Source organism: Aythya ferina, assembly GCF_964211825.1.
Source record: "Aythya ferina genome assembly, chromosome: Z".
NCBI classification, from domain to species: Eukaryota; Metazoa; Chordata; class Aves; order Anseriformes; family Anatidae; genus Aythya; species Aythya ferina.
This window is the reverse complement of record NC_140299.1, coordinates 10,124,441-10,143,518: the sequence shown is the minus strand read 5'-3', so window position 1 is coordinate 10,143,518 and position 19,078 is coordinate 10,124,441. Positions and strand designations below refer to the sequence as shown.

Here is a 19,078-nt window from a genome sequence, read left to right as displayed (position 1 = left end):
ATGACTAACGATGTTTCAGAATCCATTAAAAAATCCCAGCAGGAAAAAAAAAGAAGCATTCATGAAAAGCACTAAACAAATTATGAAACCTATGTGATTAACTGAGCATTTACTTTTTTGATCACTGCTTATAAAGAAACATGTTACTATTAGCAGTGTTCAGCATTTCAGGAAGAGTTTTGAGGCTTATTTAAATGTTCCAGCATTTCAGGAAGAGTTGGGGCTTATTTAAAAGTCAAAGCTTCATTTCCTTGTCAAAACCTTTCAGAACACAGCATGTACTCTAGGAAAACAACTACCTAAGTATATCTGCAGGATCAGCAGCAAAGCCACAGAGCTGCTCTCCTCCAGAGTTCAGAAGTAGGTCAAACTTTGTTACTGTACAGCCTTTTAATATAGCCAGTATTTTTAACCTTCATTTGCTGAATACTTTTCCTTAGACACATTCAATCCCAAAGTAGCAGCTTTAGCCTAAATATGCAGGCAGACATTTTACAGCAACACTTCGAATCTGCTTTCCTTTGAGCAGACCTATCACTCTTCCACAGCCAGACCAGGCACTGAGAACTGCAAAGCCACAAGAACATTAGTCTCCCAGATGGGATTTATCCTAAACAATGAGGAACAGGAGTTGTCAGTCACCCAGAAGCAGAGAGGCCAGGGAATGCTGTTTTCCCAGCCCATCAGCTAAATCATCACACCACAGCTCATACAATGGTTTCACTTGTACAGACGAGCACTTTTATTTTGCCTAGCTTAATTTGAAAAGTCATTGACGTGTCCTGTTTTGAATTTCGCTGACTATTTTTTGAGGATTGTTATAAGGCTTACTGTTTGCACTGCAGCCACTGGTTTTATGAGCTATCCAGAACACCTTTTCAATGACTGCAGCAGGATCTTCAGTGTCACCTGCCCTTGAGAAGATCAAAACGGTCACTGACCTCTTCAGTACTCTTCCCAAATGAGCCTTGTCTAGAGATGCCACGGGTAGCTGCAGACCTCTGTTGTTTCTAAATGCAGAAGCAGGCTAGTAACTTCAGGGAAAAAAAAAAAAAAATACTTGCAAAAATATAGATGTGCAGCAGTGTATCTACAATAAGGAGAGCAGTATTGCCAAGCAACTGCAGCACACTGCTGCCTACCACTATAACGCTACAGATCATGCACCTCTGTGAAGAATTTAAATGGTTAAAGGCATACCTTGTTTAAAAGCATTTTGATACTGCCTAGCCTTGGTATAGATTTTTTTTTTTATTATATTGTTACTTGTTAGGAAAAAATCACTTACTAGAACATCAATTCATCACATTCACTGCCACAGGGTCAGTTTGACCAGCTGAACACTAGTGGATAGCAGCCAATGTATGCTTTGATTAGAATAAACCATAGGATTCAACACCAGCTCAAGATGATATGCTTGAATGAGTGCACATGTAAGCTTGGATGGCTATTGATTTCACTCTGTGAAAACAAGCTGCAACACATATCCTGCCAACACAGCTCTTTAAGCAAGAGCTCTACCCAACTGTCTTGCATCCACAGCCTGCCCCAGCCTGTGAGCTCAGTGCCACCACCTCTGCCAGAACTGTAACGCCAGTGCCGCGGAAATCCTAGCAATAGGTTTTGATAGCTCCTACTCAATGGCACTTTAATGGCCACTGATGACCAAAGATGTTAGCATCCACAGTACAGCACCCTAAATACAAGGTAAAAATCAGTGTGGGTATATCAGGCTGGCTGAGGAGCAGGGGCAAGGCAGAGAGAAGAATTTGTTTGTATTTAAAGCATTTTTTAGCAGACATAGATCCTCACCAATGCTATGGAATGCACTGTAACCTCAGCATCAGAGCCTGTTCATGCTGAGGAATACATAAGCCTTCCTGAAGCATCAGTGGAATTTGAGTTCCTAACAAGAGAACTAGTGGACATCAGCTACAAAAACTCTGAATGTGAGCCTTTGGTGCTTTTAAAACAGAATTAATTATGAAGACACTAACAGAAATTCGCCTCACACATTTTGCAGGAATAGACTTCTTTTAGAATTAGTGGGAAAGAAGGGTCAACACAACACATTGATTTGGTCTCAAACGACACCCTATACTGTGTATAAAACATTTTGTCAGCTTTTTAGTTGTTAAAAAGCTGCTTATGCATCAACAAGAAAGCTGTAGGATTTATTTTTTTTTTCCTGCACGCACACACACTCGTTTCAGATTGTATTTAGGATTCCTTTTTATTCTCCTGAACTAGATGCTGTCTCACTCCTTTCTCTCTGATCTGCTGGCAGAGCAAGGACAGGCTAGGTCTGTTTTTTTTGCTGACATGACTGTGAATCAGAGCAGTTACTTCTTTCCTTGTTGCATCAACTCACAATCCTGAGACAGGGAACAAATTTACCCCTTCTGAAAAAAAAAAAATAAAAATGAAAAAAGAAAAACCACAGCCATGGTAGACAGGCATTTTACAGAGCAGAAGACACACAAGACAGAACTACAATGTGCTATGGTCTATGAGGGTGTAACTGTGAAAAGAGCAACAGCACAGGCTCCAGGAAACAGAAGAAAAGTATATGCTTTATCATCCCTTCTCTGCATTCTCTCACAGATTATCAGCCCGAGATAACAGGACAGGCATAACTGGTTGATTCAGGAGCAGTTAGATTATCTTCTCTGAGAATTACACTAAACAAACCACCTCTTCACCAGATTTGTAAACTCCCTGAAAAAAAAAAGGTATAGGGCAGCATTTACAGCAACTGATATTAACCAAGGCAGTCAGATATTCTCCCCAATGATACTGAGTACCTTTCTCATCCTCATTTGCACTGCTGTCTGCTCCAAATCAGAGCTGCACTTAAAATACTGACAGAGTAACTCACTTATGAATTATAATGGCCTTTTACATTGCCAGAAATGATCTTGAGCATTCAAGGAAAATAAATCTATACCTACAGCAGTAAATAACTTGAGTCAATAAGCTCTAAGTAATCAAATAACATTTTTTCAATGCTTTATTTACAGTGAATTTCCAGACAGTAAAAATTTGCTTTCTTTTTAATTCACATTCAATTTCAGCTTGTGGGTAAAATCCAATAGGAGGATGCTGCAGTTATCCAACAACAAGGTATCAGGAAATTAAAAATTATGGTTCTGGAATTACAAAATCCACTGGCACCACATAGTGCCTTGCTTATTGCTTGAGAGCACTAGAATTTAAATCAATTGGTAGCATGTGATCTTGCTGGGTCAGAAGAAATATATAGAGGAGCACATAGGTTGAAAAGTAAAAACAAAATGACCAAGTATAATGAAGGAAGAGGCAGGAAGTGCCTGGATCAGTTAAAGACATGTACAAGAACAGAGCTACCTGCTACTTTTAAGAACAGGTAATGCAGGATTGGGTTTCTTAGATAAGTAATGAGAAGTCTGACTTTTCCAGGGACAAAGCAGCAATCAAGAATGAAACTGCCAGCTCCATTATCTCTAGAAAAATTAGAGCGCTTAATCTGACTGAGCTTTCCTGTGGCACCACGCCAAGGCAGCAGCCCATGAATGAGCAGAAGTGAGAACCCATCCCCATAGATCAGCTCTTGGGTTTTAGGCATGGCCTCCCTATCTTCTCTCACACACTGCCCCATCCTTCTCCCCCTCTCTACTGCCAATGCAACACAAGATGTTGTGCCAAGGCAGAAGATAAGGAAAAAACAGTGAGAGAAGGTGGTTTGAGAAACCGGACAGATATGTACAGAGAGCACAGGCACAGAACAGGGCAGAACGGTAATCTAATACCTAATTCTAAGACGTAAGGGCATGTATTTCCACATCTAATGAACCTGATGATCCTTCCTTCTAGAGTAGGATTTTCTCTACCTGTAACAAAGAAGCCAGAGGAGCCTTCTGACAGACACAGGAAGGCAAATCACTACACCAGTAGCACGTGCAGGTGCTCTCCCTCAACAATAATGCAGTTCCACCAGGGAACACAGGTTACCTGGGAGGGAGAAGAGCTCTCTAGGTCCCATTTCCAACAAGTCAGGCCAAGACTGACCCATGCTTCTGCCAAGCTAGACCAGATATAAAGTTACTTCTGGAAATGCAAGCTATGCTATTGCTCTATGGTGCATAAGGTGGGGGTTGTGGTCATGGTATTTGTTGTGTTGGTTTGCCTTTTTTTTGTTTGTTTTTGTTGTTGTTTGGTTGTGGGTTTTTTTTGTTTGTTTAAGTATTTGGAAAAATGGGCAAAGTCTCATGGGGAAAAAATTACTCATATTCAGTGGGTTTTTTTGCACCTTCTAGATACCTAGTTCTGTTGTCCAGATGATCATGTCCTGTTCCCAGTAGCAATCGGATCTCAGCTAGCACATCATGATGGAAAATCAGATGAGCCTTACAAATGTTCCTGAGGATATTTTTATTATATCTAAAAATATATCTATCAATTATTTACCCACATGTTAAGAGAGAACATTCTGTTCTCAACGTGTTTTAGGTTCAGGAAGGACACCCACTCTGTTCCTATGCAAAAGGGGGTTGAACGCCTGCGTCATATGCAAAGGTCGGGTCAGTTTTCAATACAGAGGCACAGTCAATATGTCTTCTTGGTTGAAATCTTGAGTTCCAAAGGACTACGCAACACTCAGGCAAGCTTATAGTTCTTATGCAAAGAATAATTAATAGAAAGTTCATTTTCCCAAAGTACTTCTACATCAAAATTACTGTTTCATATTTGGCCATGTAAACAATTAGATATTCAGAGATGCCGACTTCACAGAGGCAGTAGATAAGCAGAAGTACATGCAGTGCCACAAGCTTTATTGAATTACTAGAAAATTCTTTAATACATTAGCCACATACTGCTATTAAATATTTAACATTGGAATTCTAATGACTGTTTTAATCCCATGAATGATTAAATTAATTCTTATGTGAAATTCATTGTTCTAATCAGGGGTCTTTAATTAATTGTTGTAAAAGGTCACGTTTTAGCAAGACACAGGCTGTTAACATGCAACACAGAAAGGTCATTTGTAGTTCTACACTATTATGCCTGCTTGCAAGAGGAGAGCTGATCCTCCAGGGAAGACACCAGCTTCGAGAGCTTGAGGACGTAAAAGCACCGTGCTGTGGGAATAGGTGCAGCTATTTTCCCTACACGGAAGCATTCCTCCCAATTTACCTAGGCTTCACAATATTTAGAACAGTCAATCAAACCAGCCTCTCTCAAACAAAAACAAAGTCCAAGGCACACAGCCAGGAAAGTCATTTCAGCAAATAATACATTCACTACGTGGACACTTTATATCAGACTGTTTTTCTTTGACCTTCTAACACTTAAGAGTTCTGTATACTATGCTAGTATGACTTTGTCAAGTATTACACTTTCTCCAATATTTCTTATTTGTAGGCCTTACAAAACAATTGTACTCTTCCACATCTGAATTTATCTAAGAAGTGTTTTATTTTGTATTTACACTCTTAAAAAAAATTTGGTGTTACCTAGGTTATCGATGCTGGAATACTTTCATATAGCCTTGTACATTTTCCAGCTACAGAACACCTTCAGATTTCCTAGGCACTTAATAACGTTCATGTTTTCTTCAAGATAGTTTAAAGGTAACATAATAAAAGCACACAGATAAATTAGTTTTCCTCATGCAAAAAAAAAAAAAAAAGTAATTAACATTTCCCTAATGTTAACAGATTCATAGAGATCCTACCAGCAGCCTAATGGATAAACAGCCTGCAAAGTATAATATGCAAGTCTTATAAGATTTTAAGTAGAGGATACAAGATTTGTTTAAATTATGAACCTTGAATTTTATTAATGTTGCTATCAAAAGTAGATAAGGCATCCATAAGAGACACCACTGAGCTTTCATCTACAATATGTTAAAGCAGTGCTTCAGAAATCTAATTTTGTGGACCATCAGATACAGTTTGTACTATGCTATTTTCCCATCCATGTTTTCAGAAGCATAAAAAATGCAAGATGAGATAAGCAGAAATTAGTAAAATATTTATCATTCATCATCACAGCATTTAAAAGTAATATCAAGTACACAAACCTCAGATGCATTTCAACAGGCTACTGGCAGGACTTCCAACTCCATTCTTCTCCTCTTAAGACTTCAAAGTCATAAAAATAATTTTCCACACATGATATTTAAAGAGAACACAACCTGACTCGGCTGTATAAAGAAAATTCGGCAATCAATTTTATTATTTGCATTGGTATTGAAGGAGTCTGACAATCTTTGAACACGTTGTGTTCCTAACCCATGAGGACGTACAAACACATCAGTGACTCAATACCTGTTTTCACTTTCTAGCATCAGAAGCTTTACACCAACGTTTGCAGGGCAGAGCTTTTCGTAGCCAACAGAATTTATTTGCTACAGAGACATTTAAGCATTTCAAACAAGAAATTATTGTTCAGATGTACCATCATTTTATAACTAAACAGAGAAGGAAATCAAGTACACAGAAGGAAAAAAAAAATAAAGCCTAACTTACAACACTGGGAGGCAGCACTGGGCAATGGTTTCTTCTGGACTTCCTCCTGAAAGGAATACTGAAGAAAAAAAAAAAAAAGAAACCCCATTAAGGAAGCAAATGGTAACTTTATGAAACAGATTTTGGAGTATGACATGCCACACTTCAGAGAAAACACCTGTGGTGGTATCATAGTGCTAAGTATTTACCTTAATATCCATATTCAAATATACTCCCAGATGCCTTCTCTCCCTTTTCGTGCCAAAACCAGTAAAAACTGCACATCTGTTTAAGATAATGTCTGCTCTACTGCAAGCACAGGGCCTATTCTGAGTTCAGGGAGCTCAAATCAGACATCTAAAAGCTTTGATTCTCACAATGTTACTATTATGGGGAGCTCAAAACCACGCACGAGTCCATTATGTTTTATACACTCTAGTATGATTTCAACAGTTCAAAAACAAAGTGTGGGCTCACAGCAACATTACACCAGGAGACTGAAGTGGCTGGATAATTAGTGTGCCCAGCAGGGCAGTAACACAATATTTTCCTATCCAACACATACAATGGATCACCAAAGAGTTTGTATGTCCAAAGCGAAGAATTTTAATGTCACATTTAATTCTAAATTAGAAACAGTAGCATATTTCAATTAACCAACTCTGACTTTTTACAAAGCTGTTTGGTACAACATTAAAGTGTTCCCTAGGGAAATGCCAGTGGTTGTATTTTGTTATTTTCCTCTGTGTTGCATTACAGAGATAGAGGAAAATTAGGACAATTGGGTAAAACAATAACAGTCTTTGTTAAGCATAAAGGGTCTAAAGACAAAAAAAAAGTGGCAACCTCAGTGACCTGGTGCTGCAATCTGAGCAAAACAGAACTGCCAGACAGCCTCTCCATGGATTTGGTAGGGATTAATGACCAGTACAGTACACGGTGGGCAGCAACCTGCAGATTTTTGCTGTGCCAGTCTTCAAAATCTGTGTTATTTAAAATGAACAAGTGATCCTGAAAGGCAGTTAGTCCTATCATCAGGAAACTGCCACCTCAGTGAGTTTTAGGCAGGATTGTGAAACAAGAACTACTGGATCTCGCAGCACTGACTGTTGTACAAAATGGTGAAAGGAAGTCTGATGATGAAAAATGTCAGTGGCACAGGACAGCAGGGGTTCTGAATGATCATATTTGAATCCAAAAATGACAGCAGTTTGTCCTTTCTAAGGCAGCAACCCAATGGCTATCGGCAGGCCCAAAACACAAAGTGAACATTAAGTGTTTGCAGGAGTAGCAATTAGAAAGCACTTTATAACACCAAATACAAACTACAAATGAACCTGCATCTCGGATATTTTTGTGCAACTTTAGTCTGTTGATTCTTTGTCTCAAGCAAAGATAGCTAAACTTAATGCACAGAAAAGATAAAGACACATTCCTGCATGAAATACCACTGTAGGACTGGGACTCTGCAGCCCAAAAGCCATGCAGAAGGAGAGGTTTGTGGAGCTGAGTGGCACAGGGTGAATGAATGAGGATCAGTCATTCAGCTTCTCCAAAAAAAAACCTGCTCCCAGCTGGTTTCACAACAAAGGGTTTATTTGCTCAGAGCAAACAAGGTATTTCTTCAGGCTATGCACAATTAAGTTGCTGAATTCCTTGCTGTTTAACTGACCTAGGTGAGTTCAAATAGCAACTGGCATGAACAGAAGAAAAATCGATCAAGTTTTTAAACACAACGATACCGCCTCTGGCCCTGGAAGTTCCAGAGCTACAAGTCACTGCAAATTAGGGGAATACACAAGGAAGATATCCCTGTTCTGGGTCACCTTCAGACACTGGACAAGCTTTCTTACATTTTTCATGTTCTCACTGGTGAAAGGAAACATTCATAATAAATTTGTGATTGTTATGTCACGAATACAGAGGCATGATTTTGTTACTAATATGTGGTGAAAGCATGCATTTCACATGCAGATGGGCAGCACTCCAAGGGGAGGAGAGTCTCACAAAGCTCATGACATCGTTCAGCAAATTCAGGTTCAGTGAAACACTAGAGGGCATCTATGCTTCACTGAAGTACCTGGCACAGGCTTCTGCTTACAGTCCACAGGAGCAGGGAGGCACCACAGCAGTATCACTGACACACAAAATCATAGATTTAGTCTCTCATCAGCTCCAAGAGGTTCTCAAACTTCTATGAAGGCAGAAGAGGTTTGCCTTCAAGCAATTATGTTTTTATCGACCCAAATACTGGTCTGTTCTCAGTCAAAAAGAAAACCCACCTTGTTTTTCTCCGTCTAGGAAACACAACAACTCAAAGAGTGAAGAGGAGATGAAAAATACCAGAAAAAAAAAAATCCTAAAGTCACTGACAGAACATTTTGCAAGATATTTTGCTAAGGAATGAGACTTACTAAGAGTTTAAGCAAGTGCCACACTTCTGCTCACTGGTGTTGGCATCAACATGACAGGTAAGAAATGTTAAACTTCTGGTACAGACATTATCATGTCAAGTCCTACTTTGCAGACAGTACAATAGTACTAAGTGTAAATAAAGGTTTTATTAATATAAATGTTCCAGGTTCTCTAATAAAAATCACAACTTTTCATTTTGTAGTGGCTTAGCCAAGTACATACTAAGAAAAACCAGGAAACCAAAGTCATAGCTAGCAGGTATTACAGTACAAGATTCATAAACTGAGCCACAAACAACTGGATTAGGACAAGTTTTCCCTCTAGCACTGTCTCGGTTCCAAGAAAGGTTCAGTATCTTGGTTTGTCTTCTACCCAGAAAAAGCTAGCTGCAATAAAAAATCCTTTTTGATTTGATTTCACAAATGAAGAGAATCTATCATAGCCCATCAAAAATGTTTCACTCACTTGTGAGTTAAAGCATGATGTTAACTTTCTTTTGAGTGTATATGCAGCAACTGAACAGTTCTCACTATGTGAGCACTTCCCCAACGCAGGGAAAAATGTTTCTCTACTTAAAAATAACATTACACTTGAGAAAACCATTCTGTAGGCAGTCCACAGAAAACTCGTAAACAATTAAGATTTAGTAGTTACCTTAGCAATCACAGAGATCTAATACAAAGAATAAAAGTAAGATATAAGGGATACAGGGCTACCTTCATCTTTTAATTCAGATATTTACCTCATCATCTCCCAGAGAATTTATTTGTTCTAATTTTCTGGTCCAGTATCTGGCTTCTTCCTCTGGAATATCTGTAACAAAAGAACACGCCACACCATCTTATTAGCCAGGCAAGTTTGCATTTACCACCAGCAGCAATAAAACAGGGAGGGTATTCCAACAGCACATCACAGGAGAAAAAAAAAACAAAACAAAACAAAACAAAACAAAAAAAAACACTATTTTGAATCAACAAGATTGGCCTACACTAGCACTCGGAAAATAAATGTTCTAAATACACAATTCAGGGCTTACATTACTTTCTTGTTTAAAGCCAGTTAACCAAAAGCACAATGCACAAAGGTCACAAAGAGTAAAACTGGTTCATATGATATTTAATTCAAGTATTAGATGTATGGAGAGCCACTTCATATTAATGCACTTGCTAGATACTTAATAACACACAGCAAGATCAAGAGCCTCTTCTGGAGGTTTTTATAACCTCCAAAGGACAAGGAGTCCTTTTGGATAGCACATCTTACACGTAAACTTGGTATGACACAAAGGTAGCAAAAAAAAAAAAAAAAAAAAAAAAAAAAAAAGGGAAACAGTCTCTTGTTTTCCTTTGCAGGCAGTAAGCCAGACCTGGTGAGGAAATGAACAATGCTACAGTCATATTCATATGGAAGCACACTCTTATTTCTACACCACAATGCAACTTCATTGGGAAATGAACCACGACAACCAACCCTTTCACTTTCTAGAAGGTTTACCAAGTTAAAGACTGACAGAAAGTAGCAGGCATTACCAACTTTGTTTTGGGAACTACTTTTTATTTCACACTTTGAGGTAATACAGTGTCCTACCAGTCTGAAGGGAACACTGAATTCTGCCACTCAAAACTTCATCTCTCAGAAGGCACCCCTGGAGATGCAGGTGAACTGCTGGGGAGAGCGTAACCCAAGGCAAGTCAGGTACAAACCGTGAGTAAGGAACAGAGCAAGAGGGGTACTGCACCAAGGGAAATAACCCACTGAAGGAAGAGCACCAGTCAGGCTCCCCACCCAGGACAACTAGATAAATTATTTAGGGATAGGGAAAGAGGGGTATAAAATTACTGGAAAAAGGGAAGAAAAAAAAAAAAACGAAGTTTCTTAAACCACACTTAGCATCACCCTGCATGTAGAGTGGTCAGGTGGCCATATCTCCAGGAGAGCTCAATGATTTCTAAAATGTGTTTATTCTGGCCAAAACTGCACAAATGTAGAAAACTTTAGAGCTCATATGGGGTGGTTGTGGCAGAGGCAGGGACGGCTCCAGCTAGACAACACCAGCCCTAGAAACCTCACCATCCCAAACACTGACAAACGAAGAGGAGCACAGTACCACTTAGGCTAGTTTTCCAATCTCCTGTAAGCATCTTAGCTCCAAAACAAATCTGCTTTCCTGCAACAAACCATGAATACGGCCTCAACAATATGCATAGGCAAGAGTTACATCCACTCTTGTTCTGAGAGAAACAAGAAAAGGTTTTATTGGTAGATGAACGTTTCATCAGGATGGGAAATTAGAAAAAAAAAAAAAAAGGCAACAAAAACAATGATTTCAGAAAGGACCAGGTATTCATTGCTTCTTAGACTCGAAGGGTTACATGTGTCCTCTCCTCCACACAAATTACCCTCTTACAAAGAGGATGACCCCAAAATAGCTGGAGAAAATAGCAGCCACTGTACTGGAACACAAACCTCTTTCAACAAGAACAAGGAATTTCCAGATTTCATAGAATTTGAAGTTTCAGAAGTAGGTATTTCCTTGGACTATGAACAAATGCCTACACTTTTTTTTTTTTTTTCAAAAAAGAAACAACTTTTTTTTTGTGAAATGAGTCTCACTCAGACAAGGAGGATAAACAGACCCCACCTGAGAAAGTTTTAGGGCACTAGAAACTCAGTACCTGAGTCAAGAAAACCTGCATTAAACAGAAAAGAGAAAATTTGTTTCTCTTTTCTTGCAGTGAGATCAAAGTAATTTATTTTAATCATAATACACAGAGTCGGTTGCTCTTTCTGATGTATACTGCACTGCTTTGTTGTTATATGCTCTTAGAAAACAAAGTAGGAGAAACATGAGAGGGTCTTCCCATAATTATGAGAGTTGTAGAAAAACAAAGATGCTTTTGATCATCAGAGCTGTGGGTCACAGTTGTATAAAAACCTTGAGCTCCACGCAAATTAGGGATGATATTCAAAGGTTATCTGAACAGAATACATTTAGAAAGGGGACATCAATTAACTTCACTGAACATTGGACCCAAAGAGATTTAGGAAGACAAGAAACTCCAACAAGGACTTGAAGCAATCCAAATATTACTTTAAAAAAAATTGAATTTTGCCCTCAAAAGACATCGCATCTGTAAAAGATGAAGAAAAATCTCAAACTGAGGACAAAAGATTACAGCCAAAGCAATTAAACTAAAATTTAGAAATCCAGAAACCTGAAATCTAGACCAAGGAGATGTAGGAGGAATGAAGCAATGGATTAACATTGACATTGCAGAAACTGCTTTGATCTCAGGGTAGGCTTCAACGCTTTCTGATAGCCCACAGTTTAGCTGCATGCCCAGGCAACAAGGAGCACCATGTGCCTCTTGCATTTGTTGTTCCTATCTTGTATCCAAGGTGCCTGTTTCACAAACAGAGCTAACATTCTTAGTACAGGTTTGCTGCTGTTCTAGCAAAACAGCTTCTTACACGAGTCAGAAATAAAGTCTGCTATGATCTAGATAATGGCTACTTTATGGATGTCTTTTAGATCTTAGGGACACTCTTGTCATCCATACTAATGGCCATACAGCTACTACACAGCAAAGTTTAAACACAAAACAATAAATTTCAGTCAAATTACCTGCTCAGAAGAATAAACACTCATTGAGACAGAATTATTGATTTTTATTTTTTTTTTTTGAGAAATCAGTTTGTTACTATTTTTATTTTCCCCATCCAATTGTGTCTGGCCTTAATCACCTGTTTTGTTGAAGCTGGTTCTTTGGAATGCAGAGAATGGAGATCCCTAATGCAGAGCTCACAGATTGGCTTACATGGCTACGGCCACTAGCCAGCTCCTACGTCACCACCCAGCTTTGATTACAAACCCAAGTTCCTCTGCTACATTAACTTTTGCTTACAAGATAAGAAGCTAAACTAGTTCAAACAGAGGCCATCTGATGCCAGCTAAGGACTCCACTGACAACATACTCAGTAAACAGGAGGAGCAAGTTCATATGGCAGAGAAACAGAACTGCTGAACAAGAACAAAGAGGGGATGGGAAGACCTGTACCCTAGCGTCCTGAGGCCTCTTACTGTGACACCAACATAAAGGCTGCAAGCTTTATTGTCCTTGCTCCTACTGCCATCATCTGCTGCACGCCAAATTCCCTGTGTCTGGGCTGCTGGTGTCAGGGACCACCAAGGGCTGGATGTTCCCTAAGGGAAGGGAGGTGAGTGGGATCCCACAGGCCAGCAGGACAGGGACTTGCCAGCCAGGGCCCTCTCCTACAGCTCCCAAGCAATGTGAGCTGGGCAGGTCTGAAGATCATGGCCAGGTTGAAGTGAGAATCCATCCACCAGTCATTCACCATGGTGCTGACAAAGCATATCTGAGGTCAAGCAAGGAAATGAGGCCACATCAACCCCTGGACCTATGGGGTCCATAAGCATCAGTAAGTCCTACAGCATCGCTCAAGTATTAAGGCTCAGAGTGGAGATGAAAAGGAAATGAGCACTCAGGGATCTGCCACCTGTGCTATAAGTAAAATAAATGCATCTCCCCCCAGACCCATTTCATACAAGTCTTCACCTGGATTCCTCTCTTCCCAGCCCCAGTTCCTCGCCTTTCCGGAGGAATGGGAGTCTTCACAGGCTCTCACTAAAATGCCTTTGTAGACCTGAGCATTTCTGTTTCTGTACAGTTCTCAAGACAATAAAGCAACAAAGAATATCTTCTCCACCTGATGGCTAGATGCAGATCAGCATGCTCCCATGCTGGGAGTGATGTGAATACTAAAAGCATTTTCACTCCAATTATCTTACTAGAAACAGCTTGGCACAGACCCAAACTGCTATAGTTAGGAGCCAAATGCATTTTAAGTACTCTATCCTGTGCAACTCACACAAAGCCACTGAGCTTCTAAATAGGGGAACAGGGCAAAATTGCCTCTAAACAGCACAATTTCACACTTGATAAGCAGCATCTCAAAAAGTCTGTGGCAGCACACACTCACTACATCTGAGGAGACTGTCTTCTCCACACCAGCAAAGTATCTACAAAAAAAAAAAAAAAAAAAAAAAAGAAAAGCTGCCTCCTTACCTTGATATGTCTATCTCATTCCTCAGAAGAATCAGATTTGATCAGTTGAGAAAGCTGCTCCAACCTGTCTTAGCTAACACTGTTTCCTCCCATCAAGAAGACAGTTTGTTATTTTTAAAAGAGCACAAAAATGCTTTGTACTGTAGGGGTTAATGTGAACCATTAGTGAGTTGATATTTCAAATGCTCACACTTTGGTGCATTCTTACAGAAGGTGACTTTCAGTCGTCCTGTTTCTTCAAGATCAAACATTTCAAAGCATAGGGCTGGCAGGGGACATTTAGCTGACAGTCCAGCACCGCAGCCCATCACACACACATGCTCACTGCAGACAGGGCTACAGGTCTGCTCTTTCCCCCATACACCACAAGCTAACACCATAATAACACTACCAAACGTAAGGCAAGAGCTGCATCTGGAACCTGCAATGGGTTATGTGGAAGTTCTAACAAGTTATACTGTTGTTCCGTTACAAAAACTGGGCATTAACAAAGTTTAATTTCTGAATGACCAAAATAAAGGTCATTTTATATCACCAGGAGCAACAGAGACTACAACAACTCTCACCAGACTTTTTTAGGAGATGATTGCTTCCCAACCCCAAGGCTGGTAAACACCTAAAAACATGTTCACATGAAAAAGGGGGAAAAAATAAATAAATCTCTTGGTTGTCTGCATCAGGTACTACCACTAGCACCATCAGCACACTCTTGCACTCCTTTCTACTTTTAGCTGTCACCCACCTCCAGAGTACCACAAGAAAACATACCAGGTGGAAGCAGAAAGAGCAATCTAATCCAGGAAATAGAAAGACTGGCTTGTTTGTACTAACATCACTGTATGCAATTATGTTTTACATCAAGGACTTTACCTTTCTGGGGTTTTGTATTTTTTCTTTTTTTTTTTTTTTTCCCCCTCTTACAATCCCTTGCAAACTTTTCAAGCTCCAACTAAATGCATTGAAACACTTTAAATATATAGATTGAGTAGCCTGGGGTACTGTATTTCTGTGCATCATCTAACCTAAATGAAACAGAGTAGCCAGAAGTGATGGAAAAAGTACAAAAGCACAGCCAAAGGCAAGAACACTGCTTTGTTACTGCTGCATTTTACCAGACCTGGAAAGCAGCACAAGCTGCACGTGTGCACACACGTTGCTCAGGTTCTCCTGCATCTATAACAGCCAGGAGGACTTCACCCGGGAAACAAAACGTGATACACAATGTTCCCAAGTGTCACTGCAAACACACTTATTAAAACATTACGTCTACAGTGACAGAGCTGCTGACTTAAGAACTTTCAGGGCAGATCAACGATCCATTTAGTTCTCTGTGTGGGCTTAAAACAGCAGTTTCCAGCTGATAAAAACAACACAGTATTAACATGCAGGGCATGAAGAGTTCTCCCTGCTAGCCCCCCAGCTACAGGGAGGCTTCTCAGCAAACCTACCAGGAGCAATGCAGAGGCTGTGAGCTGAGCTACCTCCCTGCACGTCTCCAAGCCTCACAGGGCAGGAAAGAAGAGCCTAAACCACCTCATAGTTCTTCTTTCTCTACCCCACAGGCAATGGCAGCAGACACACAGTCACTGTGAGAAGGGAAGCACTGCTGGATGAGATGATACGGGCAGATGCTGTCTTCCCAAGAGGAATATCCCACACGCTCAGTACCTGCTGTTCAGCCAGCTTCTGCCCTCGTCCTGAAGGACAGACTGAAAACGGAGTTCTAAGAAAGGCAGAGGCATTATTTCAGGGAAGAGCAGCAGAAGCCTTCAAACAGCTAACTGATGCTCCCATCCTTTCCTGGACATTACAAAACACTTCACGAGCTGACAACTTTTCACGCTCCATAATAAAAACCTTTCAATGTAGCTGTGTCAAGTTCCTGTTATTTCAGCATTGGGCATAGCAAGCAAAGGAACAAATAATAGATGCATTACGTATGATCACTTGTCTTATATCAGAAAGAGAAAAGTCACAAAATTCTTGTTACTTCTTGCTTAACATTCTTAAATTTTCTTCATGAAATCCTACTTTTCAGAATTAGATTTTGTGGTTCTGTAGAACATTATAAATTTTAAAATACCTTTTAGAAATGAAAACAAAACAGCAAAAACAAGAGTCCTGTGTTGAGTGGATTAGCAGAGAGAAAACACTATTACATGTAATATTCATCATTTGTTAAATCCAGGTTCTGTACCACATAGGTACAAAAGGCTGTTTTTCCTATACTTGAAAAAAAATCACAAAATATAACACATCCCAAAACATGAATTGCATAATAAAGTAAGTCCACTTTTGGACACCATCTGAAGATAAGAAAACATCAGAACTTTATGTTCTTTTAAAACAGAGATAATTTAACAAGTACCATCAGAATGAACTTCAATGAGAAGGTAGCAGCTGCCAGCCTTGCCCTTTAGCTACCCTTCCTGTATTCTCTTCCTATCAGGAGGCTAAATCTTTGCCCCAAAGAATTAATATTTCACCCCATATCAAAATGGTCAGTTGCTCCTCTCCTCACATAAAAAACAAAAAATAATTTTCACAGTATCATAGAATCATTTAGGTTGGAAAAAACCTCTAATATCATCTAATCCAGCCTTTAACCTAGCACTGCCAAGTCCACTATTAAACCATGTCCCCACATCTACACGTTTGTGGTTTGTTTTTTTAAAACCACCTCCAGGGATGGTGACTCTGCTGCCCTGGGCAGCCTGTTCCAATGCCTCACAACCCTTTCAGTGAAAATTTTTTTTCCTAATATAAAACTAAACCTTCCATAGCACAAGTTAAGGCCATTGTTCCACTTGTCATAACACAGGAAAATTGTGAAAGTTTAAATTTAAACTCATACTCCTGTTATTTTTCAGCTGTGCTCCCCTATTCTTAGGTATATAATAGATACAGAGATTAGAGTTAGATAAAGCAAAGTGGGCTGGTGAATAAAATAAGGGTTGAGGAGGAAGCAGACCTGGCATTACCTCCCTGATGAGCCAATTCTTTTGCAAATACAGCTGGAGAAGCCAAGAGACCTAAATTTGAGCATCACAACTAACCCCAAGCAATCCACTATGAGGACTAGCTACAGCAGCTATGTACCTCTGCAGTTGGAGATCAGCTTGCCATTATTTTGCATTAAAGTCATAGCCTGTGGCCCACAGTTGACCATGTTTACGATGAGAGAAGCTTCCTAGTAGGAAGGTCACTGAACTACAGTAACACTCAGCTCTGAGAAAGTTCCTGACACTACCACGTCACCTCCTGAGAAAGGGAATGTGCAGTCAGGAGACAGTAGAATCTTTCCAGCTCCTTTCTTTTGCATTCTGCCCTTTCCCTTTTTAAATAAGAATACAGAAGCGAAAAAGAATTCAGAGAGCATGAGTGAAATCCATGGAAATTTTACACATGATCATACACATGCCCACCTTTTAGGTTCATTCTTTCCAGCACTTGTAAGAGATCACCATTGCCTACTGTTTTCAGAGAATGGATTTTATATGTCATTAAATCCCCAACTGAATGGAAAAAAAAAAAAAAAAAAAAAAAAACAACAAGCAAACAAACCAAAAAACTTAGTCTCTGATATACAGCATCTCAAAAAAAAAAATCCCAGATGCGGACATGGTGGGACAGCAGCAACTGTTATACCATGTAAAGAGTAATAGTGACAATGCCTACGTCTCTCAAAACTTTACAAATGGAAATCTCATGGAGACAGAAGTTCTTCAACCTGCGTAGGGTTATGCAAATATCCACAGGAGTTTAATGCGTAGGACAGAGCAGTGGGCGTCAGCATAAGCAATGAATCAGGGTTAGCCGGGGACACTGTGAAATTGTGCTGAATGCACCATTTTGAGCTATATCCGTAAGCTCTGCGTAGAAAAACCACCCAGGATCTACCCAGCACTGCAGCTAAAAGTGGCAGAGTGACAGACGGTGCCTCATTCAGTGTCACCTGGCCACACTCAGAATAGACCTTACCTCCTGCTGAAGTAAATGGGGGGAAAAAGCTCCATAATTCTGATATTTTTAGAAAAAAAAAAGTTAATTTTGCCTCTTTAAAAACAAAAATATTAAACAAAAAACAACAAAATCCAAACAAACTACCAAAGAAAACCACAGCACAACTCCATTCCTCAAGATCCAGTAGGGATCACCGGAATGCACTAAGCCATGGGGATCCCTGGCAACATCCTCAGGTACCATTTTAGAGCTGACCTTGGTAGAAATGAAACTTTCCTGTTGGAGGATATCAAGATTTACTGCATCTTGAAAAGTTAGTAACAAAAAGTGTGCTGTCAAAGAGAACATTCTGACAACATACCAGAGCTCTTCCCTAAAGAATTTTTCCTTATATGTAATTTTATGCTTGTTCAGCCCAGTAACAAAAACTTATCTGTACAAGCCTGCATTTGTCGTTCTCCAAGTTAATGCATTAAAAGATTGTTCCAAAAGAAGGTCCAATCCCACTAGTCAATGAACTTCCCACTGACAGTGAGACAGCACTGAATCACCAGGAGAGTTTTTATGAGGAATAGGGATGGCTCCACACCAGCATCAGACAGCTTAAGAGGTCAGACACCTTTTCCCCTTTAGACACCGGGCTGTAAAGAGCAGTGCCTGCTACCTCCACAGAACACTACACTCACCCTAATTGCACCATCCAGCCAGTGGTGCACTCAAAACAGTAAACTCAGCACAGCTCTCGGAGCACAGGATGCAATTCATATCGATTTTAGTGCCACGGGACCAAAGCCCACATCCTCCCTTGCACCAGGAAGGGAGGTTTATGAGACTAGTAGATGACCTAACTTCTTTCCACAGCAGATGGCTGATCCTGGCAGTTGCTGGCCAAATGCCAAGGGGTGTACAAATGTTCCACCAGTCCTTAGAGCAAATCAAATTGTTCAACTCTGCCAAGGGCTTAGTTAAAAAAAAAAGAAAAAAGAAAAAAAAAAAAAAAAAAAGATGAGGCCATCACAGACAGGCATTTTTAAAAAGGGCCTAAAACAGGAAGGGAAAGGGAAAAAAACCAAACAAAACACATAAGCCCCCAGAACATCATCTCTGTTCTAACGGTCTGGT

General features: G+C 39.9%; 1 protein-coding gene across 2 annotated transcripts in view; it reads right to left on the bottom strand.

Moving 5' to 3' along the window:
* UNC13B (unc-13 homolog B) overlaps nucleotides 1-19,078 on the bottom strand; it is a 213,361-nt gene that overhangs the window by 160,914 nt on the left and 33,369 nt on the right. For both annotated transcript variants that reach the window (XM_084503110.1, XM_084503111.1), the window contains exons 6-7: nucleotides 9,649-9,719; nucleotides 6,513-6,570 (exon numbers count right to left, since the gene is read on the bottom strand). In XM_084503110.1, the coding sequence (XP_084359236.1) occupies nucleotides 6,513-6,570; nucleotides 9,649-9,719 (129 nt within the window). The remainder of the gene's footprint in view (nucleotides 1-6,512; nucleotides 6,571-9,648; nucleotides 9,720-19,078) is intronic.